This window comes from Haliaeetus leucocephalus, unplaced genomic scaffold (assembly GCF_000737465.1).
Source record: "Haliaeetus leucocephalus isolate CR32 unplaced genomic scaffold, Haliaeetus_leucocephalus-4.0 Scaffold495, whole genome shotgun sequence".
Classification (NCBI taxonomy): Eukaryota; Metazoa; Chordata; class Aves; order Accipitriformes; family Accipitridae; genus Haliaeetus; species Haliaeetus leucocephalus.
In genome coordinates this window covers 6,921,147-6,947,509 of record NW_010972931.1, presented here as the reverse complement: position 1 = coordinate 6,947,509, position 26,363 = coordinate 6,921,147, and the positions used below count along the sequence as shown (strand labels likewise).

Here is a 26,363-nt window from a genome sequence, read left to right as displayed (position 1 = left end):
AATTTGTTTAATGAAGTAGGGACTAAAGGCACTTACTTTCCATAAATCAATAAATACTGTCAGTCCGAGTCTAGTACAAAAAGGGTTTATTGAAAAGTGCATGTTTTCACAGACCAACATCAGAAGCACAGTCCATGTACACTTAACATTTCAGCAAGACATACAAATTGGAATACAATCAAATATATTAAAATAGTTTCAATTACCAGCATTGAAACAGTTTTCAGTATTAGTGCAAAAAAGGCAACCCAAACAAACTGCGGACAGTAGCTGAGAAGTGTTTTCCCCTGTTTAAAAAAAAAAGGACAACTGGAGCCAGCCTCTGCTTTCCCAATGCAGAAGAGGGCTTCAGCGTCTTCACACTGTAGACAGATGTTTCCTTTTACATTCAAAACAAGAACACAATTAATAAATCAATGGCACAAAACAAACCTACACACGCTTTAGCTTTTAAAGCTCTTAAAGTGAAAACCACAGACCAACAAATTGTTTATCAAAAGTCCACTGTGAACTGAAAGCCTTTTACAGTATGTGCTTTGGCATCATTTCAGTGCATTTCATTTTTGACAGGTTTGCTACTACTGTGCGTTTAGTTTTGTCTGTTCACCCCGTGACTGGCAGCTCATTCCATTTGTTTTGAGGCTGTACTGATTTAGCTTTGCATTCTCAAGTTTTGGCTTCAGTTCTAAGGGTTTTTCAAAGAAGTTAACTAACGACTGTTCAGTCAAGAGGGATGCTAAAATATGTTCAAAAGAGACAGTCCAGTCCCCTTCAGTCACAGGTGAAGGTCGAGAGTCTTTGTGAGGGGTCTTCACAGTGTCAGTAAAAACAGCATCCTGGTCCGAAGCAGAGGCCTCGGGCTGCAAGTCCTCAGTGAACTCGTCTGATCCGCTCCCCAGGCTGATGCTTCTTTGTCCTACTTCTCCAATCTGAAGTAACAGTGTGGTCACAGTGGCAATGGCTTGATACAAATCATTCTCCTCTGGATCTTCATGAAACATGCTATACAAGGTTTTGCAGAACTGAATGAACTCCCTCTGTAAAGGATGAAAAACCAAAATCAAACTACTGAACAGCCACGCTACGGATAACTAGGAGTTGGGCAAGGGCACAGTACTGCAAAGGAAGGCAGAATGCTGTGTACATTCGTATGCTCATTTATAACTTCTGCCTGATTTTAAAAAAATGCTAGTAAAGGGATTTTAGCGCCCACTGATGCTAGGAAACCTTGGTGCTGCAAATCAAAAAGGGAACAGAGCAGAAAAGTATTTTGCTGCCTTGATAAAGGAGATCAGGACCTCCCAGATGACCAAAGGGGAAGTGAGATACCAGGCAAGGGATATGATCCATTACTGGTGGGAAACTCATGGCTGTTACACAGAATGAGTTACAACCGAAGTAGTGATCCACAGGCCTGCAAGCCACTGCCCTGCTGTTTCTCCCATCTTTTCCCAGCTCTCCCACTAATAAAATTCAGGCATTTTCCCTGCCCAAACGCTTTCTCTCCTTCCTTCCCTTGCTCACCCGTCACAGATGATGATCAGGCTAGAGAGGATGTTTCCATGTCCTATTCTGAAATTTGTGAGCCCTCGAGTTTCATGCAGTCATAGGATGGCTAATTCAGGGTGGAGAGGAGTGCAGAAGTTCAGTCAAGTGATGCCTTTGTGAGACGTTATGTGGCCGTGCTGAGCTGACGGGTCAGATACATGCCACCCATTTGAAACATCACTTGGCAACACCAGCACAGAAGGGATCCTGGGTGTAGTCCCATCTTTCTTTGCATGTCTGTACATCTGTTTTACAAATATGGGACCCTTTTCCCTCAGGTAGATTTCCTTATGCCAACAACATACACAAGGGTCTACTGGCATTAGGGAGGGGATGCTAAGATGATGAGAGCCCTCAGCTGTCTTACTTCATGCAGTTCTAGTCAGCGTTTGGCTAAGACGGGGCAAGTCCCAGTTGGTGACGGACTAAGAAAGAAGTTACCGGTTTGGTGGAGAGGAGGTCAGGGAAGACAGAACAGCAATATGGATTCTCGGGAATTCTTTGGGCTTAGGAGGAGGGCTTTTTCTAGCCTCCATCAGCCTGTTTTCCAGCCTGTTACACTGCAGGTAAGGGCGATTCTGAAATTCTATTTACCAGCCAGTCTGAGGAGAAGGAGCTGCTAGAAAGGTAGCTGGTAGTTTTTAAACACCTGCTCCCTGGATCACAGGAGCCCAGTCCTTGATACCTAAAGGACTGAATTTAAGCTCAGGCTGAAGTTACACTTTCCCAGAAAGAGCTAAACTGTTGTATTCAGTCATTTCATTTTCAAGTACTCTCCACTTTTTTAAAAACAGACTACAGCCTCTAACGTACATACCTGGCTCATTTTTGGCAATTCTTTTTCAGTTTTAGTATCCTTTTCTTTGGCTAGATCCTTCAGCATCTGCTTCAACTGCTTTTGGTAATCTACTGCATCACCTTTTTTGGAGCAGACACAAAAAGGAGAATTAGTTTTCAAGTCACGGGAGTAAACTGACATTTCAAAATAAACCGCAGAGAGCAGACATAATAGAGCAGGGTTAACAAATGGAAAGTTGGTTGTCTCATATGCATACGCATTAGAGAACCATTTTGGACATACCATTTGATTTTCCAATGACTAGTGGTCTTGAAGTTGATAGCAAAGGATTCTTTAATGGCGACTGGCTGTCTCGTTCATTTTCTGTGAGAGCTATCCAAAAAAAAGTAACAAATGTAATGATTAATCCTTCGAATGCTGCATAATGGTTATTTAAGTTTTTAAAATTTACATATTTGAAGAAAGCAAAATATTGGGCAAAGATGTTTTTAAACAGTACTTCATTAAATCATACTGTAAAATTATGTTAATGTAAGTAAGACTGGTGCTGCAGTGAGAGAGTCGGAAGTTTGCCAAGAATGGCACATTTAATTAAAAACTTTGCACAGAGAAAGTACCACAGAATTTTGTCACCTAATGAGAACTGGATCAAGATGTGATACAGAGATTTCTACTGTACACGGAATATCAGTCATCCAAAAATGCTACTTCAGTTCATATTTTGTCTAGAAATAACCATATAATTGACTGCAAAAGATCTCTGAATGCAGCAGATGTGAGCCTTGACATTGTATATCTATAAATTTCATCCAAGAAGGTTTTAAAATTACTGGAGTAATTTTTTAAATGTAGTGAGCATAATTACAAATGCACATCCTATATGCTCCCAGCTGAAGGAAGTAAGGTAGGTAGGGTTCTTCATTAAGCAGCCTTTTCCCAAAAGCTTTAAGCAAGAGATTTTGGGGGGAAACTGAGGTATTCATTCCCTTTCAGATTTCTTACCCGGTGGGATATGCAGCTTATATAGTAGCTTTATCTTTTCATTCATTTCTCCATTATACATAACATCTGCAAGGAAAAAAAAGAACAAGAAGGAAATGGACCAGAGCATTTACTTCCACAGTTTAAAATAAATCAGGTGCCTCTCTGTGCACAAAAGATAATTGTTTGCATGGACAATACATGAAAACATATGGCCAGTATATCACATCAAAATATTTTAAGTTGTGCCTGTCAATGAGGAACAGCAGTTGAGAGCCATCTGGTTTTGTCTTTGTTCTTGTAAAATAGACTGGGAGTACCTAACCCTACGGAGCTTCAGCATCGTTTAAAAATATCAAGGCGGATGGCAGGGAATCTAGCAAAGGCTGTTTGCTGCCACAGATTAACAGGAATGGGAGAGGGGAGAGAGAGACAACTGGCCCCCTTTGGGGCCATCATATTGTTAGTATTTCTCCCCTTCAGCCCTTACTGCTGCTCTATAGAATAAGCCCAAAGGAAATAACTACTTCACATGTAATACAATTCATATTTTCAATGACCAGTAGAAATGAGATTTTAAACTTTCAAATGCACTGAAATACTGTGAAGAACTTTTTTTTTTTAAAGTTGTATCCCTCTAAGAATCAAAATCCAACAACAATATAATACTGGGTGCCTTGGTTCACATAAAAAATTCTAAAAAACTTAAGTGGTGAGAATATGGATTTACTGAGTTTTACTGAAGCTCTGAATGTTGATTCAGTTTTTTTCACGTGGCGTCAGCCAACAGTTGAGATGTGGCACTTCCTTCTTCAGCCAGAGTTTGGGACAGGCAGCCTCATCTCATTAGAACAGCTGGTGGCCTCAAAAACAACTCTCACATAGCTCTCAGTCCCTGCTGGCCACATTTTTTTGTTCTGCTTACCGTCAACACACAAGGCAAGCAGCAGTCAGTTGTGTAAGATTAAGTCTTCAAGAAGCAGTTACAAAGAGGTATACTGAGATTTCAAAGGTACACTCAGAGCAACAATCCGGTAGAGAGGATTTTCTAGCATTCCATGCAGACCCAAGTATAATTTTAATTCATAAAATATTTTCAACAAAATTACTGCTGTCTGAGAAATCAAATATTTTAATACAATATTCAATCATGTCCTTAGGCTGTCTTTTAAATCTTATCAACTTCAGGTGATTGGAACACAAAAAATTAGTAAAGGTCACTGGTTAGGCTAATTACCAGCCCAAGAAAACCATCTGCCCGCATCCTCCCCTGCCAGTTGTATGGCATTTTAACATCCCTGTCTCACCCGTGTACCATCTCCCCCCTCTGCCCACCTTCCACCCCGAAGGGGAGCCAGTACCTAAGCAGCTGGCGAGCCCCTTGAATTCAATCAGCCGGTCCATGTTCTCATCCAGGAGCCGGAATGTCCTTTGGGCGAGGATGTCGGTGTGCTCCCCGCAGGTCCAGGGCGAGACCAGCCTGTACAGGTTGGCGAACTGCTGGGCATCGATGCGGTACTGCTCAGCGTACGGTCTGCTGGGGTCGTGTCGCTCGACAACCGGACTCGTCATTTCCCAGTAACACCTTATTAAATGTTCCCTCTAGAAGAAATCAGAGGCGGGAGAGGGGGGATTGCGGTGTGCAGTATCAGAGAGAGCGCAACCAGCAGAAAAAGGCATTCAAGTCAAGGTATGCTGGAAACGCTCAAAATTCTCTTTGCGCGAGGTGTTACAACGATACCAAAACCATTCCTGTGAGAAAAAGCAAAGTATGAATCTTTAATTAGAGCAGCCAAGCACTCTCATGATTTCCAATGGATAATTAATAAATTTGAAGGGAGACTGGGCAGGTTCTTGGAAGAAATTCACTGCAGGCTACTCAAAGTCCGAGGATGTCTCTAACCAGCCAAAGGTACAGAGGGTTGGAGAAAATCCAGGGCAAGCGTTATACAGGCTTCACCTGCTCGTTTATTCTCTCTCAGACCTCTCCATTTGGATACTGTCCCTGTTAAGTCTTCCCTTAGGGACAGGCTGATGCAAAACAGAGTCCTAACAAAACAAGCTGTCCCGGGGGAGCAAGAGACCTAACGAAGAAGGAACCACCACCAAGGAACGAAATGAGGAAAGGGGAAGAGTGCAAGCCAGTCAAAGCTCCAACGCAGCAGCAAGGAGGAGGAGGGAAGCGCTGAAGAGCAAGCCCCAGCAGCATCGTCTTACTAATGGAGGGAGGATACAGCTGGGATTAGCCACGAAGCTACATAACACTAAGAACACACCACAGTCATATTCTCAGTATCCTATGCATTCTATGAACAATTAAGTCTGAACACAAAATTAAGTCCATTAAGGGTGATAATTACATGCTTGGACCTCTAAATCAAGTATAGTTATATAAGCTTAGATGTCCCTGTCTCCAAGAAACTTTTATAATAGTACTTTCGAACATCAGCTTGACAGAAAGGAACTGAAGTAGAAACTGCTTTTAGTTCTAAAAAAAATATAAATAAATAAAACTATTAGAAAAGTGGGAACAAATAGCAAGGACACAAGTTTGTGGGGATGTTTTTCCACCACGGAAAACAGTCTGCCTTTAAAGAGCATTAAGAGAGCAGGACTGAAAAGTACTGCAGAGCTCCCAGTGAGCAGAGCTACCTATTATTTAATTTATTCTGCACGTGAAAGCTACCAGAACCTAATTTCTCATGGACCATTTCCAAGCAGCATGTTAGAAAGGAAATTCTGAAGCAATTCTGCTTTGAAGGATCAGTACATTACTATTCCTCTTTAACAACTGGACAAAATTACAAGGTCCCATCTGAATAGTACCGCCCAGGGAGAGGACATGAGGTCCAAGGCAGCTCTGCAAAGTGACGGCTGGAAGTTACACCCAGAAGCCTCAGATAGGTGCATCCCTTTCTTTTCAGGAAGACTAACCTTGAACAAGTCATACAATTCCTCTAAATCTTCAGGAAGAATCGAAACATCTGGGATGACAACTCGGAGCTTAAAAAGAAAGAAAATCCTGTTAGTGACAATCTTTTCTCCCATCACCACTGACATGGGCAGGACCACGAGCCCCGCAGGGACTGTATTTATGTGGTACAGCTGAAAACCGCAGTATTGAAAAATCTTTGCAATTTTTCCCCATTCTTTAGGTTCACTGGTTGGACAGGTCTGTGAAAAGAGAAATCCCTCAAGGGCTATTAGAAACAAAGACGGGAAGTCCCTAAGCTACAGGTCACAGGAGGATGGGGAAGCATTGCATCGCGCTCGCTCTCTTCTTACACTCTTCCCTGGGCATCTGCCTAGGGCCACGGTCAGAGACAAGGCACTGGGCTGGATGGTCCTGCAGTTGTTCTTAAGAATAAAGCCACCCTAGAAAATAATGCACGTGGCCGCAAAAGAAACACCAAAGCCATCAGCATCCCAGGAAAGAGCTTTTTCCAGAGTCAGTAACGATTCTTCCTTTTTTTCAAGATCTGGTGGTTTGTTTTAAAAAACAAAAGCCACCTGCCTCCAGAGAAGATGTTAAGCTACGTCAGTCAGAACAATACCCTACTCACCACATTTTGCTTGGTTGTGTCTTCGTGGCTCTGCAGGACACGGATTCGGTGTTTGTAGCGCATGTGCTCTATCTGTGCCACAGAGTGGTCTCCAAATTTCTGCAAGGGAGGAACAGAAGTTTATTATTTTTGTAGTATTTTAGGATATTTGTATTTCTCATTTACTGGAAATACAACTTTTAAAGTATTGTGAGTCCTTGAAGAAAAAGCATACCCAGTCTCTAATTGACCTGTCAGTGTAGGTATTTATACTATACCCAGCCTTGTGCATTTGAGCACTTAGTCACAGAATCTGTAAAGATGTGTATTAACTTTCAGAACATACTTGTTGAATTTAACCTTTTTCTTTTTTAAAACTCTAACTTAACTGACCAGTAGACAGGGAGCAGTATTTTACCTCATAGGAGTCATGAATCAGGTTAGCTATTTCAGTCACCGGAGAGGCTTCCTGGTCATCACTGAAGAATGCATGGTGATTACCAATAGGTGGCAGAGGGCTTTCCTCATTTTTGACATGTTCTAAAAACCTGAAGGGAAGAAATATAAGCAACACCGATTACTCTGCACTACGCTCTTCTCAATATAAATAAGCAAACAAGTCTTATGGCTCAGACTTAGAAATAAGTTGGTTTTCGGGCTGCTAGGCTTTTAAAAAATGCCTTCAGGATTACTCATCCGAGGAACAGCAAGCCAGCCAAATGACTAAATGCTGCCCAAGGAAGAAAACTTCTGTCTCCTTGAAGTCTGGAGCAGGAAGCCTGTCACTCTAGGGAAGGCATGAAGAGCAGCAGTAAATATTGCACATTGACGCAGTCGATGCATGTCTCGGCGCTGCCAGGAAATTTCACAGGACATCTACTCATCCGATGTACAAAGCCCATTGTTTAAGGCAGACACTGCGAAAGCAGCAGCAAGGCTGCACAGAAGGTCCCGCTGGTGCCTACAGAGCACCGTCGAAATCGCAACGGCACCCAAATGCCTTTGTTTTATGGCAGAACGGTCCGCGATGGAAGAAGCACTCCTGCATGGCCATACCTGCTCAGGATCATCAGGGCCTGCCCATCATCCTTGCTGTTACACAGATCCACGGCGTTGGCTTCCAGTATGGCCAAGCCCAGCTGGAAAATGGCTTTGATCCCATCATAGAAGAAGCAGTCCACAACATTCACAGCACTTTCCAGTGGCATGATGCTAAGGAAAAGGGTAAGGAACCACGAAAGAGAGATGGAAGCTAAGGTTGTCAGATCCTTCATATGTTCAGCCAGCTCTGGAAGTTGCTCTTTTATAAGCTCTTCAAACACCGACTGGTCTACCTGAGCACCTGCAAGCCATAAAGAAACAGTATTAGCCAGGACTGTCGCAGGAAAGAATATTCTTTAAAGCTAACGATTGCTGTCAACTATCAACTCCAAGACTTTCTTAAAACTTAAACTGACAAGATATGCACACATCTACAATGAAAAATCCCATTATCCTCCCGCTGTGATCTCAGCCCCAACCCTCACGTCCGTAATCCTTACTGTACAACTTTCTGCAAAAAGACTATGTTGATTCTCCTAAGTGCCTTTAGGGTGCAATGAAATAGTAATAGCAGCAGCTGTTGGTTTTGGCTAAAAGAGCACATAATAATTACGTGCTAGCGAAAGCAATCTTAAAGCATTTTACTGTTCGACCTGGGATCTATGCAATGAAAATAAGACAGTACGCATTCCTCTCCAGTGTATGTACTCAAGCAAGCAAGCAGTAGAGCTTTCATTGTAAGTGAGAATATGTAAGATGGAAACCCAGAGATGACTACACACACTAAGCAGGAAGAAAAATAGGTACACATAAATGTATGCGCAGATATCAATGTATACTTACATGCATATATGTAGATATAAAGAACAAAAGATTTCTGCAATGCCCAGGTATAAGCTTTCCTAACTGTACCAACCAGTCTTTCCAAAAGGAGCAGATGTGGGCTCTGTTTCAGCTACTAGCTCGGTCCTGCTTTGTCAGCAGCTATTGTTGAATCAGTATAGTTTCATATCGCTGAAGTTGCCTATGTCTACAAACCAGATCTGCCACATCAGGGGCTTTAACTGAAGACACTAGAAGTTAAAAATGTTCCTGAATACAAAATGCAGTTAGCTTTTCAATTATTTTGTCTTTCAAGTTAGTTCATTTCTTTTTCATAGTCCATATTCTGCTAATATTAGGAGACAACTTTAATTGCTACGAAATTCCTGAGACGTGTATACCCTTAGCACTCAAAACTTGTTTTCCAGAAGCAGAATATAACCTGGACAATTTGTGGCGGGGAGCCAACATCTTTCGGCTTTGCATCCAAATCATTAAAAAAAAACCCAACAACAAACCAGCTATGACATTTCTCAGTCTTAGAACTTTTCACATCAAGCCACAAAGAGCTTCTGCTGGTGGCTGAACAAACATTACAGCACCACAAATCAAAAATAAGTGCCCAAGGACAGGCAAAGAGCTTTTGAGAAACACATCAAGCGTGGTGCTTTGCTTTCAAGAGAAAGCCCTCTCACATCAGATGGTCATAAATAAGAAGCGTAAAGAAAACAGAGGAGAAAATGGACTGGGGTTACTCAACAGAGGCCAGCTTTTGTGTTTTTTTTTTTTAACAAGCTTAATACAAACAATTTAATAGGCAAAGTTAACATAGACCCAAAAAACAGAGCTGGTTTTAGGGGTATTTGAAGGAAGCCAGAGACAGATAGACACATATATAAAAAGATCATTCCAGACTCAAGAGGCAGCACTGGCAAAATCAGAGGTTTAAAAGGAATGTGCAAGGCTGCCCAGATCTTTCACAGATCTTATTATAATTAAGTGTTGACACCGTAGACGAAAGTCAAGCAGGTGCATTCGAAGTGGCTTTTATGCCCATCTTTTCATTAGGCTCCCAGAAACCCTGAAATCTGAGCAACTGAATCTCTAATGTATTACAGCATGAAACCATGACGAGGTAGGAAAATGCCAGGGTATCTATTTAAAAAATTATGACCCAAGATGCAAACTAAATGACATCTCAAAGACTGAAAAGGTCAAATCAGAGAAATGAAATGAGGTTTTTGGTGTTTCAAGAATTCTAAGATCGAGATGATGACAGTCTAACAGATAAAGTGGGGTTAGATGGCCTGCTGGTTTATGCAAAGGATGGAAAAGCCATGGTAACATGAGAATAGGATATGCATGACCCTTGCCACCACTCTTGACCCAAGTACAACTTGCTTCTACCTTGCAGCTATCTGCTTATAATTTCCTCTATGCACTGCAGAAGGGAGAAGGATGGAGGGAATTCCTGAAGGAGGAGATAATGGGTACCAGCCCCGCCTGCAGGGTCTTCCCGTTTGCAAGCAGTGAAATGCTAAAAAGGCCTGTGAAAAGACAGAGTGGTCATAGCTGGCAAGGCTGAAGGAGGGAGATGGTCACATGATAAAAGTAAAAAGGTCGAGTAGGACTGGATTGCCTAAGTTTTGTAAGCAAAAATTATAAATAAATAAATAATAGCTTTTGAATGTCATAAAGAAAAGGCCCAAGAGAAGATGGAGCTAAGAAGGCCTGTTAGAACCAAGGTCCTTAACTGGGTAGATGTTTTGACTGTAGAGATTACTGGCTGTCACTGAAGAGGAAAAGCGCAGTGGCAGGCACAAAGATCAGAGATCAACAAAGTTAGAGAGAGATCAAAATTTGGGCAACAATGTTGGCAGGGCAGACAAAGAGGAAAAGTTGGGTCTTGGAAGCATTATTCAGGAAGAAACAATACAAAGTTTAGACAAGAGCTGGTTGCAAATCAAAAAAAAAAAAAAAGGTCAACTGAAATGCGAAGCCAAGAACACCAACTCAAGCAACAGGAACCAGGGGAGGGGCAGGGTGGAGAAGATCAGTAGCACCGATTTGGGCACGCTAAGGTCTAAGGTAAATCAAAGCTGCAGCAGTAACTGCTCAGTGAAGCAATCATGCTGCAAAACTACACTGCTGCCATTCAACTAGGGTGAGCAGGAGAACTTCTAAGCTGAAGCCGCTGGTTCTTCGCACTGTGGTGAGCCATGGCAGTGCCTCTTCTAGAGTCACAGTACTCTTTCCTTTGGGTACAGAGGACAGGAGAACAGAGAGACAGGACAACCAAGACTATCAGCACTCAAACAATGTAGGCTGTAGCCACAGTGAGTGACAGGCAAGATACAAGCCCCAAATTATGTACAACTCAGGGCAGTGATACAGCCGGCCAAGTGGGACAACTCAAGTTTGTTTGGGTGTGGAGAATGCTACTTAGGGGCAATAACCCAGCAAGCACCAAAGTTATCAGTAACTCAAGGCAGGCTGATGCTATCTAGAAATTCACAAGGACAGATAAAGCTGTGTTTCTTTTTTAATCAAGGAAGGAGACAAACATGGAAGTAAGTCTCAAGATAGCAGTTTAAAGTCACATTTGGAGTCAAGAACCAAAATTCTGACAAGCGGGACAGTTACAGTGCCCAATCCACTAGTAGAAAATACCAATGGCATTCGAAGCACCACAAAACATCCTAAGCATCCAGCTAACTTTGGAGTAACACTGCTTTAACTTACCTTACCTGCCAGTTCAGTGACAAGACTAACTGTGCAGCAGCACAGTGTCAGGAGGGAGGTACGACAATCCCATCCTCCAAGCAAAAGACTGCAAATTTTCTCAGATGTCTCCTCCCACTCCCCAGGCAGCACAGGAGTGCCCACACCACTTGTAGCTCCCAGAACCACCACTGCCAGGGATTTCCTCCTATCCCCACCTCCTCACAAGTGACCCTGATCCCTCCCTTTGCTACAGCGATGGTGGAATGGCAGACACTGTAGCTAAAGAGTAAGGTTAGCATTAAAGAGGGAAAAGCTGTCAAACATTTCTGTAAGAGAAGGAAGTGACGTGACTTCAAAGAACAAATACTCTTTCCTGTATGCATACCTGCAATTACTGCGTCAAGCTGCTCAGCTCCTCTCTTTCTGTGCATGAGGCAGATATTCACACAACAGTCTTAAAAATAGTTGCATTGCAACGAACAGTAGACACAGCACATGCAGTACAAGGCACGCACTGCAGAGGGACTTGGCTTATTTCTTAATTCAGCATCTCACATTCAGAGGGTTTTGTATCAGCCCGCATTACAAAGGGCCAGGTTAGATGCAAGCCTGTATTACTCCAGGAGCCAGGCAATGCAGACAGGTCAGATCAGAAATAGCTAACCTAGCAGATCTTTCCTAGGTTCATCTTAAACAGCTCGAGTCTCTAATACTGAACACTCCTAACAAAGACACGCAGGCTCTTCTATTTTTACCTAACAGGCAAAAGTGTCACTGCCTTCTGACCAACAGGAAAAAAAAGACAAACCACGAAGTTGAGCATATATTTATAATTGTTGCAGTTCAAACCCTTCAAACCAAAACCAACCCTAGCTGGAACCTAAGCAGCCACTGCTGCTGTCCCTGGACACCACACAAGTCAGTGGACCCCCTCACTCGTGGGGTCTGGACCTCATAAGACCCTGAGCATTTTACTCACCCCAGTGCCACTCAGCTGCCCCTTCCCAGTCAGCAAGAAGAGAGATACGAGCTCACCTATCACTCGGTGGTTGAAGTAATCCGGCAGCATTCGCTCACACACAGCAACCAGCAGCCAAAAGGCTTCTTCCTCTTTGGCATACAACAGCAACACGGAGGTCAAAATATTCATAGACTTAAAAGGGCAAAGAAGAAAATCGATTTGTTAGTGTCATCAAATCCTACTGACAAAAGCTAAATTGTAGCTATTTTTAAAGAAAGTAGCCTAACATGATGTAAACAACTAAAAAAAAACCCAGCCAGAGAAAGGTAATAAACAGCGAATACATAATTGCAACTCAAAGGCATAACAAGTTTTTCAAGCTTATGTATACTGCTTTTCATAAGAGCTATAGGAAACAATGGAGAGAAGCACAGTACTGGATTTGCCCAGATGCAAAGTAGGTAACTGATACTGCGAGATGTTTGGGGGCTGCCTTCCCCCCCTTCCTGTATCTGGACCAGTCTGATGTTAATCAGAATTCAGGGAGCTGCTCAGAAGGTAAAGTTACTGTTCTAGCTGGCCAGCTGGGCAAAGTACTTTCATAATTTGTCATCAGTTTTGGAAGAAAGGGGAAGAACTTTACTCCATTAAACCTCTGCTCCAGCGCTCTACGTGAATCTCATCTGTGCAGGCCAGTTTACTTCGCATTATCTCCAAGTATTCTGCAAGAAATGCACTTTTGAACAAACAGAAGCATCAGAAAGTTTTTTTTTTTAACTCTAAATCCAGCTTGCAAAATAATTTTGTTGAGCCAGAGCCTTTTGTTTAGCCTATGTACTTGTTTTCCAGAGTAAATGACATTTCATTATCTAAAATTATGTATTTTTCACAACTATAAGGACATTATTTATCAAAACCACCATGAAAAATACTCCCAAGAGAACGACAAAAGAGACAGAGTGGAAAGAGGGGAAAAAAGCAGTGAGCGTTATCCCGCTGGGAGTTTTTCACCTGGCAGTATCCTATTTTGGGGTTCCTGTGTGCGTACGCTGTGAGCACCCTTCTCAGGGCGGCTATCCCCGTCTCGCTCTGGAAGGCAGGGTGCTCGGGCAGCGAGCGGTGGAGGTCACGCTCAATCTCCTCCGTCGCCATACAGCACTTGCCCATGGACGCCTCCACCAAATGTACGTAGTAACCGGGATGCGAGGCGAGGTCCGTCACGGCGTCTGAAGGCAGCAGGAAGAGAGGAAGAGGAAGAGGCAAGTGGATTAGGATGACGCTAAACTTAGTGTTGTGGGAATTACTGCTCGAAAGGATGTAAGCAAGATGGTTTTCCCCAGCATCTGTGAATTTAGTGAAATCTCCAGACCTAAAAGAAATAAAGTCCTCGCAGAATATGTGTCTTGAAAACAAATTAAATATTAGCAAAGCTTGTATGATGCAACATCATTCTGAACAGCTTAACATCAACATTGAGCAGAAAACTTCCCCAGCAGAAAGTATTACTAGGAGAAATGTACTCAGCACTGTTCACACCCTTCAAGGAGGAAAAGCTCCACTTTTAACAAATGTTTGAACATGTCATATACTGGATTAAGGACTAAACTTGAGATTGTACTGTAGGCACGTTCTGGCTCTGCCAGATCTGAGGATGAAATGAGTTGTTTTTTCCATCTCCAGTTTCTATTACCTCTGCCAACATTCAACATGAAGCAGGAGCAGGACTGCTGTCTTCAAGATGTCATTATTTTGCAATAATTTGATTTGTCTAGGGCTAAATCAATACTTATGCTACAATCTAATTGTTGCTTGAGGATGAACATTATTTTATGAAAACATGACATAAATTTAAGATGTTACACAGATGAAGAAGATGTTATTTCAAGTGTTCTGCTCATCATGTCATGTCATCCTGAGATAAAATTTTTACAGATCTACCTAGGTACTTCCTTGCACTTATTAGTTCAGTTCAGATCATCGTCCTTCCGTCAGCAGTATCATAAGCTCCATGTAAACAACATTTAATTTCCCATGGGAGATTTCCTGCCTAAATGTTTTGCCATGTTCAGAATCAGATGATGCCTACAGCCAACATTTCAAAGTGTGCCCACCTGAGAAGAGCAGCCAGAGTTTGCCTCTTAAAGATTCAGGGATTCCCATAGCAACAAGTTTTCTGATCTTCTCTGTGCGAAACATGCACACGGTTCTGCCATATTCTACAAAATGGTCATCCCACAGGCTCTCTTTGATTTGCTCCCTAGACTGGAACACGAAGATATATTTTAAAAGAACAAATCATGTGCATGTGAGACCTGGTAAACAGAAACATTTTAACTATTAGAAATTCTGCAAGGTATTTCCATTACCAATGGAAATGGGAAGTCTGCTCTAAAGACTACAACTTCCCCCCCATTTTGCATATGCACTTCACCACGCAGGCAGAAAAATTATAAATATTCACCAGAAGGAAATGGGGGGGACAGAGAATAAAAAACTCCCAAGCAAACAGAAAATCCATTATCCCGTATCTAATTTGTCCAGCCAATACAGAGTTCATTTTACTAAAAATGAGTATCTGTTTGAATGTCACCCCAGCTTTAAAAAAAAAAACAACAACAAAAAAAACCTGCTACAACTTCCCCCAAATGTTACATACCTTTCCAAAATCAAGGCCTGCCATTCCTGACTGATGGAAGTCCGACCTTAGTGCTTCTGCATTGAGCAAATAACTGCTCTCCTTTCCACATTCGCTTCTCTCCTTGCCTTGCAAAGCCTCTGTTCCCAGATGCACAGGCTCACCATCCTTGAGCACGCATGTGGATCCAAAGGCAGGACTGTTCTGCAACACAGAATCAAAGCGGTAACGACTGAGAAGAAGCAGCTAAGAACTATGTCCTCAGCCGTCTTCAAGACACAGAGCTGGGTCAGCCTTTGCCGTTTGCATCACAATCTTTCATACCTTTCAGGAGGAAAGGCCTTACTCCAGACTTCATACAAATTATCATTCATTTGTATGTCAGGAAAAGGGTTGTTACTTTAAAGCAGAAGTTGTTAGTACATTCTAAGTGTCCTTGATGACAAGCTACCAAACGATCTTCCACTTCGGTTAGGATTTGAAAAAGAATCAGAGAACAATTTAGGTTGGAGGGGACCATCTTTTTCAATCCCCTGCTCAAAGCAGGGCCCCTCCAACCAGGTTTTTGGGGGCTGTGTCCAGTCGAGTTCAGTAGCTCCAAGGAAGGGGAGTCCACAGCCTCTCTGGGCAGCCTGGTCCAGCTCTGCCCACCCTTGAGGGGAAATCTTTCTCTTTTTATCTATTCAGATTTTCCCTTGCTGCATCTTGGGACTATTGCCACTCTTCTTTCAGCTGGCACCTCCAAGAAAAGTCTGGCTCTGTCTTCTCTTTAAGTCCCCATTAGCTAGTGGAAGACAGGCTGAACAAGCCCTGCTCCCTCAACCTCTCCTCACAAAGCATGTGCTCCAGCCCCTGACCATCTTGTAGCTCTCCACTAGACTTACTCCAATTTATCGATGCTTTTCTTGGGGGGGTGTAGAGTCAAAAGTCGACACAGTACTCCTGATCAGCTTCAGAAGTGCTGAATAAAAGGGAATAGTAATATCCTTTGACCTGCTGGTTACAAACCTGCTAGTACAACCCCATATGGCTACTGGCCCTCTCCACTGTAGGAGCACACTGCTGACTTAGAAGCTCAACCTGTTGTCCGCCGTGACCTCCTGCCTTTACCACATGCCAGCCAGGGCCCAGCCCCTCCTGTGGCAAGGGGTTCCTCTGCCAGGCTTCGCATTTGCTTTTGTTGAACTTCACAAGGTCTCTATCACAGCCCATTCCTCCAGAACATTGAGGTCTTCATGAAGGGCAGCCCTGCACCCCACCATACTCGCTGCTTCCCCCAGTGTGTCAATCACAACCGTGCTGTGGGTGCGCTCCATCCCATCAGGCAGGTCTTTAAAGAAGGCATCAGACAGCACTGGCCCAAGATCAACCCCCTGCAGAAGGCAGGACAACGGACTGATGGATAAACACATTGAATTCATAATCCAATAAAACCCCAGAAGTTCAGTACCTGGTTCTTATTTTGCAAGTTGTTACAGTGCACTGGGTTGCTGGAGTTCACTTCTTTTAGCCTCTGGAGCAGGTTCTCCACCAAAGTATCCCGGTCCTTCAGCTCAATGAACTGAAAGGCTGTCTTGCTCCTTATGCTAACAATGATGGGATTAGGGAGAAGGCTTGTGTCCTCCATCTTCTCTATACTGATTACCTTTTCCAGAAACATTATAGAAAACACATTATGCACCACATCCACAGAAACATTGTCAAATACTCTACATGTACCAAAATGTACAAACACAGCATTCATACGCACACATGCTTTCAACATGGTTATTCATATTGGCTTTCCTTGATCAGACACATCCTACCACCTGAAGTTCACGGTCTCTTTAGAAGCTCAAAGCAGGCACCAAAAAGTATCCCAGCTGCCTTTTCTTGGGTTTTGGTTTTTTGTTTTTTTTTCCTAAATGACTTTGCAGCCCACTTCTGGAGAGTGGACTGAAAGGAAAGATAAGAAATGGGAGTATGATTAAAACAAGATTTAGAAAAGGATCAATTTGATCAAATTCTGGGGAATGGAGGAGGAAATTTACTTTTACCCTTTTGCAGACAGGGGAAAACAGTTGTTTCTTTGTTTCTGATTAAGTATATAACACTGTTCTTTTATTGTTTTCTGTTTCTGTAACAGTGGAAGGTAAGTTGCTACAGTTAAGATAGCATTTGGATGTTACTCTGGTATTAGCCAAGGATGAAAAGAAAGCTTTAATTAAGAGATCATAACAGCCTTGTATCCACAGCAGATCAGGCAGGTGTTTGCTGACAGCTTCCTTCTCCTCTTCTACTCCCACCACCTTCCCACGCGCTCTCCCTCCACTTAAATAAGTCTTTGATTTCATGGAAATTTGGCAGCTCGTCACTGCATCCAGAACATCCCCTTTTTCTCTCTGCCCTATAGCTTTGCAAAATATCCACAGGTCTGCTAGAGTTTGTCTATGGAGGGAGATCTTCAACACTTCAAAATGTTGATCCCAGGCAAGGATGCTCTTATATTGCCAGAATGGGTCCAAGCTGAAGTCTCCATCAACACCAAGCTGGATGTATGCATTTGTGGAGCTGGGAGGGGAGCCCTGTCTGAGTCTTGGACTGAGCAGACTCTGCTTTTGCAGTGCTCTGTCCTGCTGCATTACCTGTTCACCCTTCACCTTGAGGATCATGTTGAATCACCCATATTTTTAGGAACTCATGCCCTAATGAATCCCAGAACAAGCTTTACAACAATCCTGTAGGCACGATACACACAAGCATCCTACTCTTCTTCATCAAACGATAGTTTGCAGATAAGTGACAGTGGATGCTTACAGCAGAAAAAGGTAGATAAGGACCCGAAATGAAACAAACAAACAACTCTACCTCTCTAAGTGGGATGATAACATTACAGCAGCCATTTTCTTTGCTGGCAAAACAGATATAACTGTCTGAAGCATACATCCTTCCCGCTGTGTGACAGCGACTAAACGGCGTCCAGAGAGAACAGTCTACAACTTCATGCAGCTTCTCCTTCCTGGGCAATCTGAAGAAGGCCCGAAAGAATTCATTCTGTGCTCTGGCTTCAAGATCCCTTAGGAGAAAGCAGTAAGAGCGAATCACAAGACCCCGAAAGCCAGGACATCCAGCGCAAGGTTTGCTTTTCTTGTTAGCCTCACCAAGAGCGAGGGAAACAGAATAAAAGCACCGTGCACTGCAATCTTCACTGCCTATGTGAACAGATCAATAAAAGACTGACTTTGAAATACAAAAAAGAATTATTATCAATACTTGCTTGTTTAACAATAAGGTCAAAAGCAACTACTGTAATGACTAGGAAAGGAAAGGGCAAAATTTAAATCAGCTGGTTTGTTGGGGATTTTTAAAATTATTATTTAACCATGCATTTTCTATGGCTGCTGTATGACTTTCCAGCCTCAAAGAGTTACAGATTTCAATGCCCAGGAGATAACTAAATCTTTCATCTCACGAACATACATTGAGCAATGGAGATTAGCTTTATGTTCCTTGTTTCCCCTCCCAGTAGTATTACCAACATCACCCCAGGGATTTGCATCTGCACCCAAAAGTAATGCATTCGCTTGATAAGTACTTCTGAAATGGTCAGTAATAGAAGAGTTAATGATGGTGGCAATTACGTCATCGCATCCTTGACTTGGAGAGGTATCAGCCTCTGAGAGCCCCCAGAACAGTTGCAAAATGCAAAACAGTTTCAGGTCACTTACAGACTCAGTTGGGAATAACAGCACCAGCTACATTCAGTTTGGACTTGGCTTCCTTCCAGTCACCCATCCACATTTATGTGGAGAGAAAAAGTTTAAATAAATGAAGCTTTCATTACTGAGCTATGGTTATGCAGACTTGGCTTTGGGGATTTTTTTTTTCCTCCTCCTTTTTTAATGAAGAAATCTGCAGTAATTTAGAGAGCTATGTAATTACATTATAAACAGGCCACGGCTATTAGCTCACCAACAGCAGCTCCAGAAACATTAGGGCTTAAATTCTACCATTTTCTTTACAAGAAGTAAATTTTTCCAAACATGATTCACCTCAGGAAAAAAAAAAAAAAAAAGCTTGACTTTGTTCCATTGAAAGAATTTAAAGCGTGGGCTGGAGCATAACAGGGAGTGGTACCTTGGTGCTGTAAATCCCCTCTCCGCTCCTTCCGTCACCCTCCTCTTCTGCTGACACCTTCCCACTACCCCAGCCCTGCTGTTTAAAAATAAATTGAGACAGATGAAGCCTGTGCTTCAGTAAGTAAATCAATTGTTTCGGTTTTTTTATTTCAGTTTAATCCATAGAGAAAACAAGCCATGTGAAACAGGGAGGAAGACAAGCGAGAACAAACCGAGACCTGAGAAGGGAGGATCTGTATCTGCGACCAACAGAAAAGACAGAATGCGCTCGACCAGCATTCGGCTGCTGTTTCCTTCTCAAGCATTATCTTCCTTAATAATATTATCCAAGGAAAACAGACAAATAGTCTCCTGTTTTTCACAAAGAACAAAGAGAAACCCTCTTTGTGGAGGAAGACAAAAAGGTTGCTCCCAAGTTAAAATTCCACAGCAAGAGCAACTCTGATAAGTGCCCGCAGCGATCCGCTATTGTGACAAAGCTGGATCAGGATATGCCTCCTAGTTAACTCACCACTAAAATATTTTCCATTTCTGCACGGCACAGATGAATGCTGCTGATAGCATCTGCAGTCAGGTCCGGGTAGAGCTGTGCTCTCCTGCTATTGTGCTGAGAAGGTAAGACCCTCCCTGCATCTACTTGGTTGTGAAAATTTCTATACCTTTGTATGAAAAGAGGCATTACACCTAAGAGTGGGACCTCCGTTGAGGCAGAGAGCATCTGTTACTTAAGAGCTGACTGTTTCTAATGCTCCAAAATCTGCAGTTTCCGAGTTTTCAGATTTTGCTGTCTCTTGGGGCTGCAGGCTCCAGGTGTGGGGCCTTTTAGACAAGCAGCCGCAGGTTTTTAAGCTGAAGAATGACATTTCCTGCATCTGAAATGAAGTAAATTCACCAAGCGCTGCATCCAACCCTCTCACCCCATGCTGGCGGAAGGCTGCCAACCCCGACATCCCTGGAACTGCCCGTGTCCCCCCCCGTGACTCCTGACACAGGGTCACACAGGACCACCACAGAGACCAGACCGCAGCCAGGGCTGCCCCACAGATAAGTGCCAAAACAGGGGCCAGCGCGCTGGTGGGAGGGATCCTGGACAAAACAAAAGGGTAGCACGGGGATGAAATGCTGTCAGCACCTACCGCTGTGGGCTCAAACGAGAGGTTTTATTAGAAAGTGGCACACTGTGAAAATCTTTCCTGTTAGGCAGGCAAATTCTAGGGCTTAAAGCAATTGCTTCACTTCATGAATACAGCCAAACAAAATTAGAGCTGGTTAAAAAAAACCCCAAACCCTCTAACTGCAAAAAACCCACCCACTAACAAAATTAGCTCCTAAAACAAGACAGGCATTGTTTAAACGTGATACAGCAAAGATGCAGCAACTGGCCCACGTCACCAGGACCCACAGCTTCCATTTTGAGTTTCACAGTACCTCCAACACTGAACAGAAAGGCAACCTTGCTACCTAAGGCCCAATCTGTTGAAATTTTGTCCTCTAACTTAAAATTTTCCATGTTGGTTTGGTTTTTAAGCAAATGCAGTGTACTGAGCTGTACCTAAGAAAAAAAAGGAATGCTAAAAATAATGTTTATTGAGTGTCAACACATGCATCAGAAGAATAAAAGGCAAGGAGATGCAATTGCCTTGTTCCCTACTTTTCAGAAAACTCAGCAGTTCTTTCCAAACGCAGTTCCCGACTTGCACGTTACAGGATCCTGGACTGCCTCCAACTCCAGCACTTCAAAGTGCACAGCAAGTCTGAACTGTGATAACTCCTTGTGTGTGACCCCCACGTTACCTTCCAAGAGTTTTAAATTAAAGGAAATAACACACAAGACTAACAAAATGCCTAAAAGTATCAGGACACTTAAAATTGTGTCCTCACTGTCAAATGTTTTTCTCTGCTTTGTATCTAACAGAAGTCAACTTGGCAAGATTTTAGCTCTGCTGAGTCACTTGCTCCCTATCTAAAATCTAACCAGACTGGTTGACCTCTTGCTTTTAGAGACCAATTACTAGACTCTTCTTGCTATTCAGACTCCAGAGAGTTACAAATTTTGGAAATAACACAGGCGATTATATATGTCTTGTTTATTGGAAGAACTGCTAAATTTGCGTGGCAAGAAAGGCTTCTTGTAAGCAAGCCAGGAGAAGCTGAGAAGAGTCAACTTGACTTGTCAGGACACATGTAAACTGAACATCATTCCTTTATGTAAGAGGAACACTGGACTTGTAGGGAGGAGATGCAATGGATATTTTAGCCAGAACTGATGAAAGCCTTGGTATTTCCCCACATGGAACTAATAAAACCAGACTGAAGTAAAAAACTGTTGTACCAAGCCAGCTGAAAAAAGAGTACCCCAAAAAGCAGCCCTCAAAGGCTCCCTGGTAAATTGGAAAGCTGTATCAAGAGGACCTCCTTGGGGGTCTGTCCTGGACTAGCTTCTGTTCAACATCATCAGCAGCAATCTGTACAATGGATCAAGAGACTGCTGTTATTAAACCTGCACACGATGTGAAGCTGGTAGAGGCTAATGAGCAGAAGAACAGGAACAGATTCAGATTTATATCCATAAAGTTAAGGGATGGTGTGGAAAAAAAAGCATTACAAGTATTTTCAGGTGTACATCATAAGCTGCACAAATGCAGTATGGAGATCAACTCCACCAGCAGCCATTTGGCAAAAAGAAAGGACCTAGGCGTTACGCAGGATCACCAGCTGAACGTGAGCCGACAGCCTCGCGCTCCCAGGAGGAAGAGGAGCACTGTGCTGGGCTGCAGAAGTGCACGGCCACCGAGATGCAGCACAGCAGTCCCGGCGTGGCTGCAGAGATGGTCACGCTGCTCCTGCCCGGGTCAGCACCAGCTAGGAACTGGGGGCAATCCTGTATCCCACCACCCCACGCCTGCAGCCCCATGGGATAAGTGACGAATGTCCAGAGAAGAGCAACCAGAAGGGCTAAAATCAAGACCTCTAAGAAAAACCTGGCTGAACTAGGGGAAGAAAAGAGAAAGGAGATGCATACCAACCTCCAAATACACAAACGGTTGCTCTGAAGAGAGAGAGAACACCGATCTCTTCAATAGTACTGGATAGGACAAGAAGTAGCAGACTCAAAAAGCAGCACAAAAGGTTCAAGTTAGACTTCAGAAAGTCTTTTCAATGACAGGACAGCAAAGTACCAGTATGGATCCTGATATTTCCATTACTGGAAATCCTTAAAAACAGGTTGGGCAATCATCTGTCGCAAGTGACACACAGAGATAATCCAAACCCTGCCTTTTGCCAGGCAGGTGCAATAAAAGGAGGGTCTTTCTAGTCACATCCTCCTTGTTGCTCAAGGTTTACAGCGTTCTCGGATTCCCTCTCTGAAGGAATTAATACAAACTGAAGTGATGTTTACGATTAAAGATACTTCAAACACTTTCCATTCAGCTTAGATCAGTGTTAAAAACTGTCTTTGCCTTCATATGAAGCAAAGCTGTCCTCATTGGCAATTCACAGTTAGACATGAAGAAAAGAAACCGAAGTGGTTAGAGCCTGGAGAAACGTATCATACTTTTGAAACCTTACTGACAGCAGCACTAAAGCTTTTAAATCGCGTGTTCTGCTCTGGCCAATTTCCTCGGTACATTTGCGGAATGCAATGGATATTCTTGCATCCTGAAAGAGATGGAAATAAGAAGTACAAGTACCTATACCAGAGATTTTAGTGACCTTCCTATAAAAAAAAAGAAAAAATAGTTACCGTATGTGCCAGTAAAATTGTATGGCACATAAATATATCTGCAAGAAATAGCATTTCTAGTTATCAAACACCTCAGCTCTACTTTGCTTTTTATGGCAATTAACTTAATTGCCATTAATCCCTTTTAATCTATTGTTCCGGGCCTTATACTCTCATTAAGCAGCACGGAAACTTGTATATTTCTGGCTATGATATAATCTGTGTCACAGACTGTAGGCCTAATCCCACAGCCTCTCTGAGTCCCCTCCCTCGACTGCTCAGCAGGATGACCCCAAGACCCTCAGGAACAGCAGCAAAGGTTTCTGCTTTTCAGAACGTAGAATATACAGACCATTAAAAATGCATTTTTTAAAAATAAGGATATTGAGACAAGCCTCTTGCAAAACAAAGCCTAACAAACAAAAGCCATCTACAGCAACTTCATTAGACACAACTGGAATAGTTCTAATGATGTGTGGATTATTGCTTTCATTTTGATAGACTACTGTTTGCTTCCAAATCATGCACAAGAATTAACAAAGACAATTATCGGGGGGAAAACGTTGAGAGAAAAATAGTTGTTCTTTTAGTACGACAATGGCTTCAGGAAAAAAAACAGCAACAAAAACTTCATACACCAAAAAAGTTCAACTCCCCCCAAACATGTTAGCATTAAAAACCAGTTTATCCACTATTCAAACTACAGTCTTGCTTAATCACGTTACATCAAAGTGGTTGCTGAAGTGTGACAAAGGGCACCAGAAACAGCAACTTCTCCAACCACTACCCAATTCGTGCAGAGGAAATCGGATTTTGGCATCTTCCATGTTTCTATGTTTTCCCTTCTGCCATCTCAAGTTACAGCACATCATCACAGGTTAGAGAACATCTTGCCCGGGAACTCTCCAGTAAATATATTTTTATCCCTCCCTCTCCTCTGCTGCCCCCAACTTTTTTTTTTTTTTTTTTAAGTTGGAAGGAAGGAGAGGAAAAAACCTTTTTGAGTAAATGTGTGGGATGGTTTCTGTTGCTGGTTTGCTAATAGACATACTACTTTTCAAAAACGCCACAAGGTACTTACAGGTTGATTCCCTGAGAGCCTCCTTATTACAGCACATTACTAAGCTTGTACTTTTCTTTGCAACCATAATTTTAGTTTCTTTGCAGTTTTCCATTCAGTTGGCACCCCTGACTCAAAGACTATTTGGGGAAGTGACAATGGTGAGTTAAAAATCAGTAGATGCTGAAAATCCCTCCCCCCCAGTTTTTTGTTACATCTCCTCCGGATTTACTTTCCTTGCTTTGTGCATCTAACTTTTCCATCCAAAAGCGGGAGGAGGGTGGAGTGGTAAAGCATGGAAAGGGGCTCAGATACAACCTATTACTCACAGCCATATCCTACATTAGTTGAAGTGCATATCCTACATTTCTTGGGCCAAAAACCTACAATGTTAACAACATCCAGTTACACATATATTGTAAAAACAACAGTAGCTCCTGTATTTAAAGGAACCCGGGCTATGAAAAAAAAGCCTGCAAAGACGTTCGTGGCTGCTCACCACTATCACCTCAAATTAATTCCTTGATGACATCATGGATGAAATCCTGGTATCAGTGATTTTCTTTATTGTGTGTACATATGAAATGGCAGAGAAAGTGCATTTTATTGTTTTAAACTCCATTATGAAAATTTGTGTAAGTGTTTAGCTAAGATATATACCCAACACCACTGCAAAAATGCTCCTCAGAAACAATAAAGCGGCTACTGGACACGTTCTCTTTTTTTGGGAAAGGATACCACGCATTCTTTATGTTTTAGCCAGGAAGCAACACCTGGGTCATACCTCTGGCAGAGGGAGAGGAAGGAAGAGCAGGAAAGGGTATGATTCAGGAAGGGATAAGTGTTCCACTCACACCCCATTCAGAAAAGAAGTATTTTCAACCAGCACCTTAACCCTGACGCCTCAGGCAAATTCCAGTTTGGGCTATTCCATCCTGCCCACCTAAAATTCCTCTGGGCAGTTTCCCTTCCCCTTTCCCACAGCAGCAAATAAAACACAGAGTTGTGTGTTGTGCTACTAGCAGAGAAATAGTTATCAATCTTCCCCCTGAGAGCCGACTGCATTTCTGTAGTGGGAGCGGAATGCGGAGATGCATTTCGGGGACGCATGGGGTAGAGCTGACAATAGCATATTAATTTGTTGCAACTGCCTGTAGGTTTTTTAAGTCCTATAACTGCTTGCTAAGTCAGCTATGGCAATCACGCTAGTGGGAAATTCCCTGTTTCAGATATGATCAAAAGCAATAATTCTACAGAACTGACAGCACTAGGAAAGCCTACACATTGCCAAAATTATAAACAAAATAATGCTTCTCTTCAGGGAAGACGGAAAATATCCCTTGCTGCAATCTATCCTTCTACAGGGAATGGTACTTTTAAAATAAATGAACAAAAAACCACAGTGATGTTCAAGGAAAGAATATAAAATGGAAAAAGGTATCTTGCACACAAGTTAAAATGCACCTATTGGATACACCAAAACACATTATAAAATCTCTTTTGTGCCCAAGCGGGTAAACCTTACCCAGCTAACACAGCAGACCATGAAGCCCACCACAGAACCTCTGCTCATACAGCAATTTAGCTTTTTACCTCTTGGTAATCTGAGTAGGATCCTGCAGGCCTGGATCCAGTTCAAAGATCTCATTATCCAGTAGCCTTCGGAGTGTCACATCTGCCAGTTGCTCCATGATCCTGAAAGCCTCAGCAATATTGAGGAATGTGGAGAAGTCGCGCTCTTTATTTGGAGTGGTGACACGGACCGTGTCGGTCATGAAGACGTTGGATGTTCTTTCCAGCTTCTGGACCTCAACCCAGGGAATGATAAGTTTCACTGCCATCAGCGAAAAAAGCAAAAGTGGGTTGGAAACTCTGCTTACATTTTTCAGATTTCAGAATGAACTGCCAACAACCGAAGAAGAGAGAGACCCATTTTTACAGACAAAGACCAAGCAAAAGCTGAAATGCCTGTCATTACTCTACATTCATTCTCCCCCACTCCAAAAGACTGTCTTTTTCAGAATCTCTCCCTCAAAATTTCACCTATTTTCATAAGAAGTGCTGGACTGGGGAGTTCTGCCTTTGCACAACACCTGCCACAAGCTGTGCTCCTAACTCCTTTACAAGTCATTTCTGCAGCCTGCTTCATTACTACCAGAAGAAACAGTTCATTTCAAGAGTACAAAGACAATAAGGAAAGGCTTTGTAATCTCCCAGAAAGAAAACTGTAGGCAGGTGGAAACCCAATTACATGCACAGTACTTTAACTTTTAAAATAAAGCTAACTCCCATACAAAAGGAAGCTTTTGCACATAGACATTTTTATAAAGTTTAATTACTACTATAACCAGGGCATTAAAAAAAAAAAAAAAAGCTGCCTAGGCAACAGAATCTTCTCATTTTGATTA

General features: G+C 42.6%; 1 protein-coding gene across 1 annotated transcript in view; it reads right to left on the bottom strand.

Moving 5' to 3' along the window:
* Positions 1-416: 416 nt before the first annotated feature.
* The window catches only part of TBC1D8 (TBC1 domain family, member 8 (with GRAM domain)), a 42,666-nt gene continuing 16,719 nt past the window's right edge, over positions 417-26,363 (bottom strand). The window contains exons 6-21 of the mRNA XM_010575807.1: positions 25,549-25,789; positions 17,901-18,108; positions 16,504-16,698; positions 15,075-15,257; positions 14,530-14,680; positions 13,430-13,644; positions 12,493-12,610; positions 7,927-8,212; positions 7,289-7,418; positions 6,892-6,990; positions 6,263-6,331; positions 4,690-4,930; positions 3,350-3,415; positions 2,630-2,719; positions 2,366-2,466; positions 417-1,037 (exon numbers count right to left, since the gene is read on the bottom strand). Coding sequence (XP_010574109.1) covers positions 579-1,037; positions 2,366-2,466; positions 2,630-2,719; positions 3,350-3,415; positions 4,690-4,930; positions 6,263-6,331; positions 6,892-6,990; positions 7,289-7,418; positions 7,927-8,212; positions 12,493-12,610; positions 13,430-13,644; positions 14,530-14,680; positions 15,075-15,257; positions 16,504-16,698; positions 17,901-18,108; positions 25,549-25,789 — 2,852 coding nt within the window. The 3' untranslated portion in view covers positions 417-578. The remainder of the gene's footprint in view (positions 1,038-2,365; positions 2,467-2,629; positions 2,720-3,349; positions 3,416-4,689; positions 4,931-6,262; positions 6,332-6,891; positions 6,991-7,288; positions 7,419-7,926; positions 8,213-12,492; positions 12,611-13,429; positions 13,645-14,529; positions 14,681-15,074; positions 15,258-16,503; positions 16,699-17,900; positions 18,109-25,548; positions 25,790-26,363) is intronic.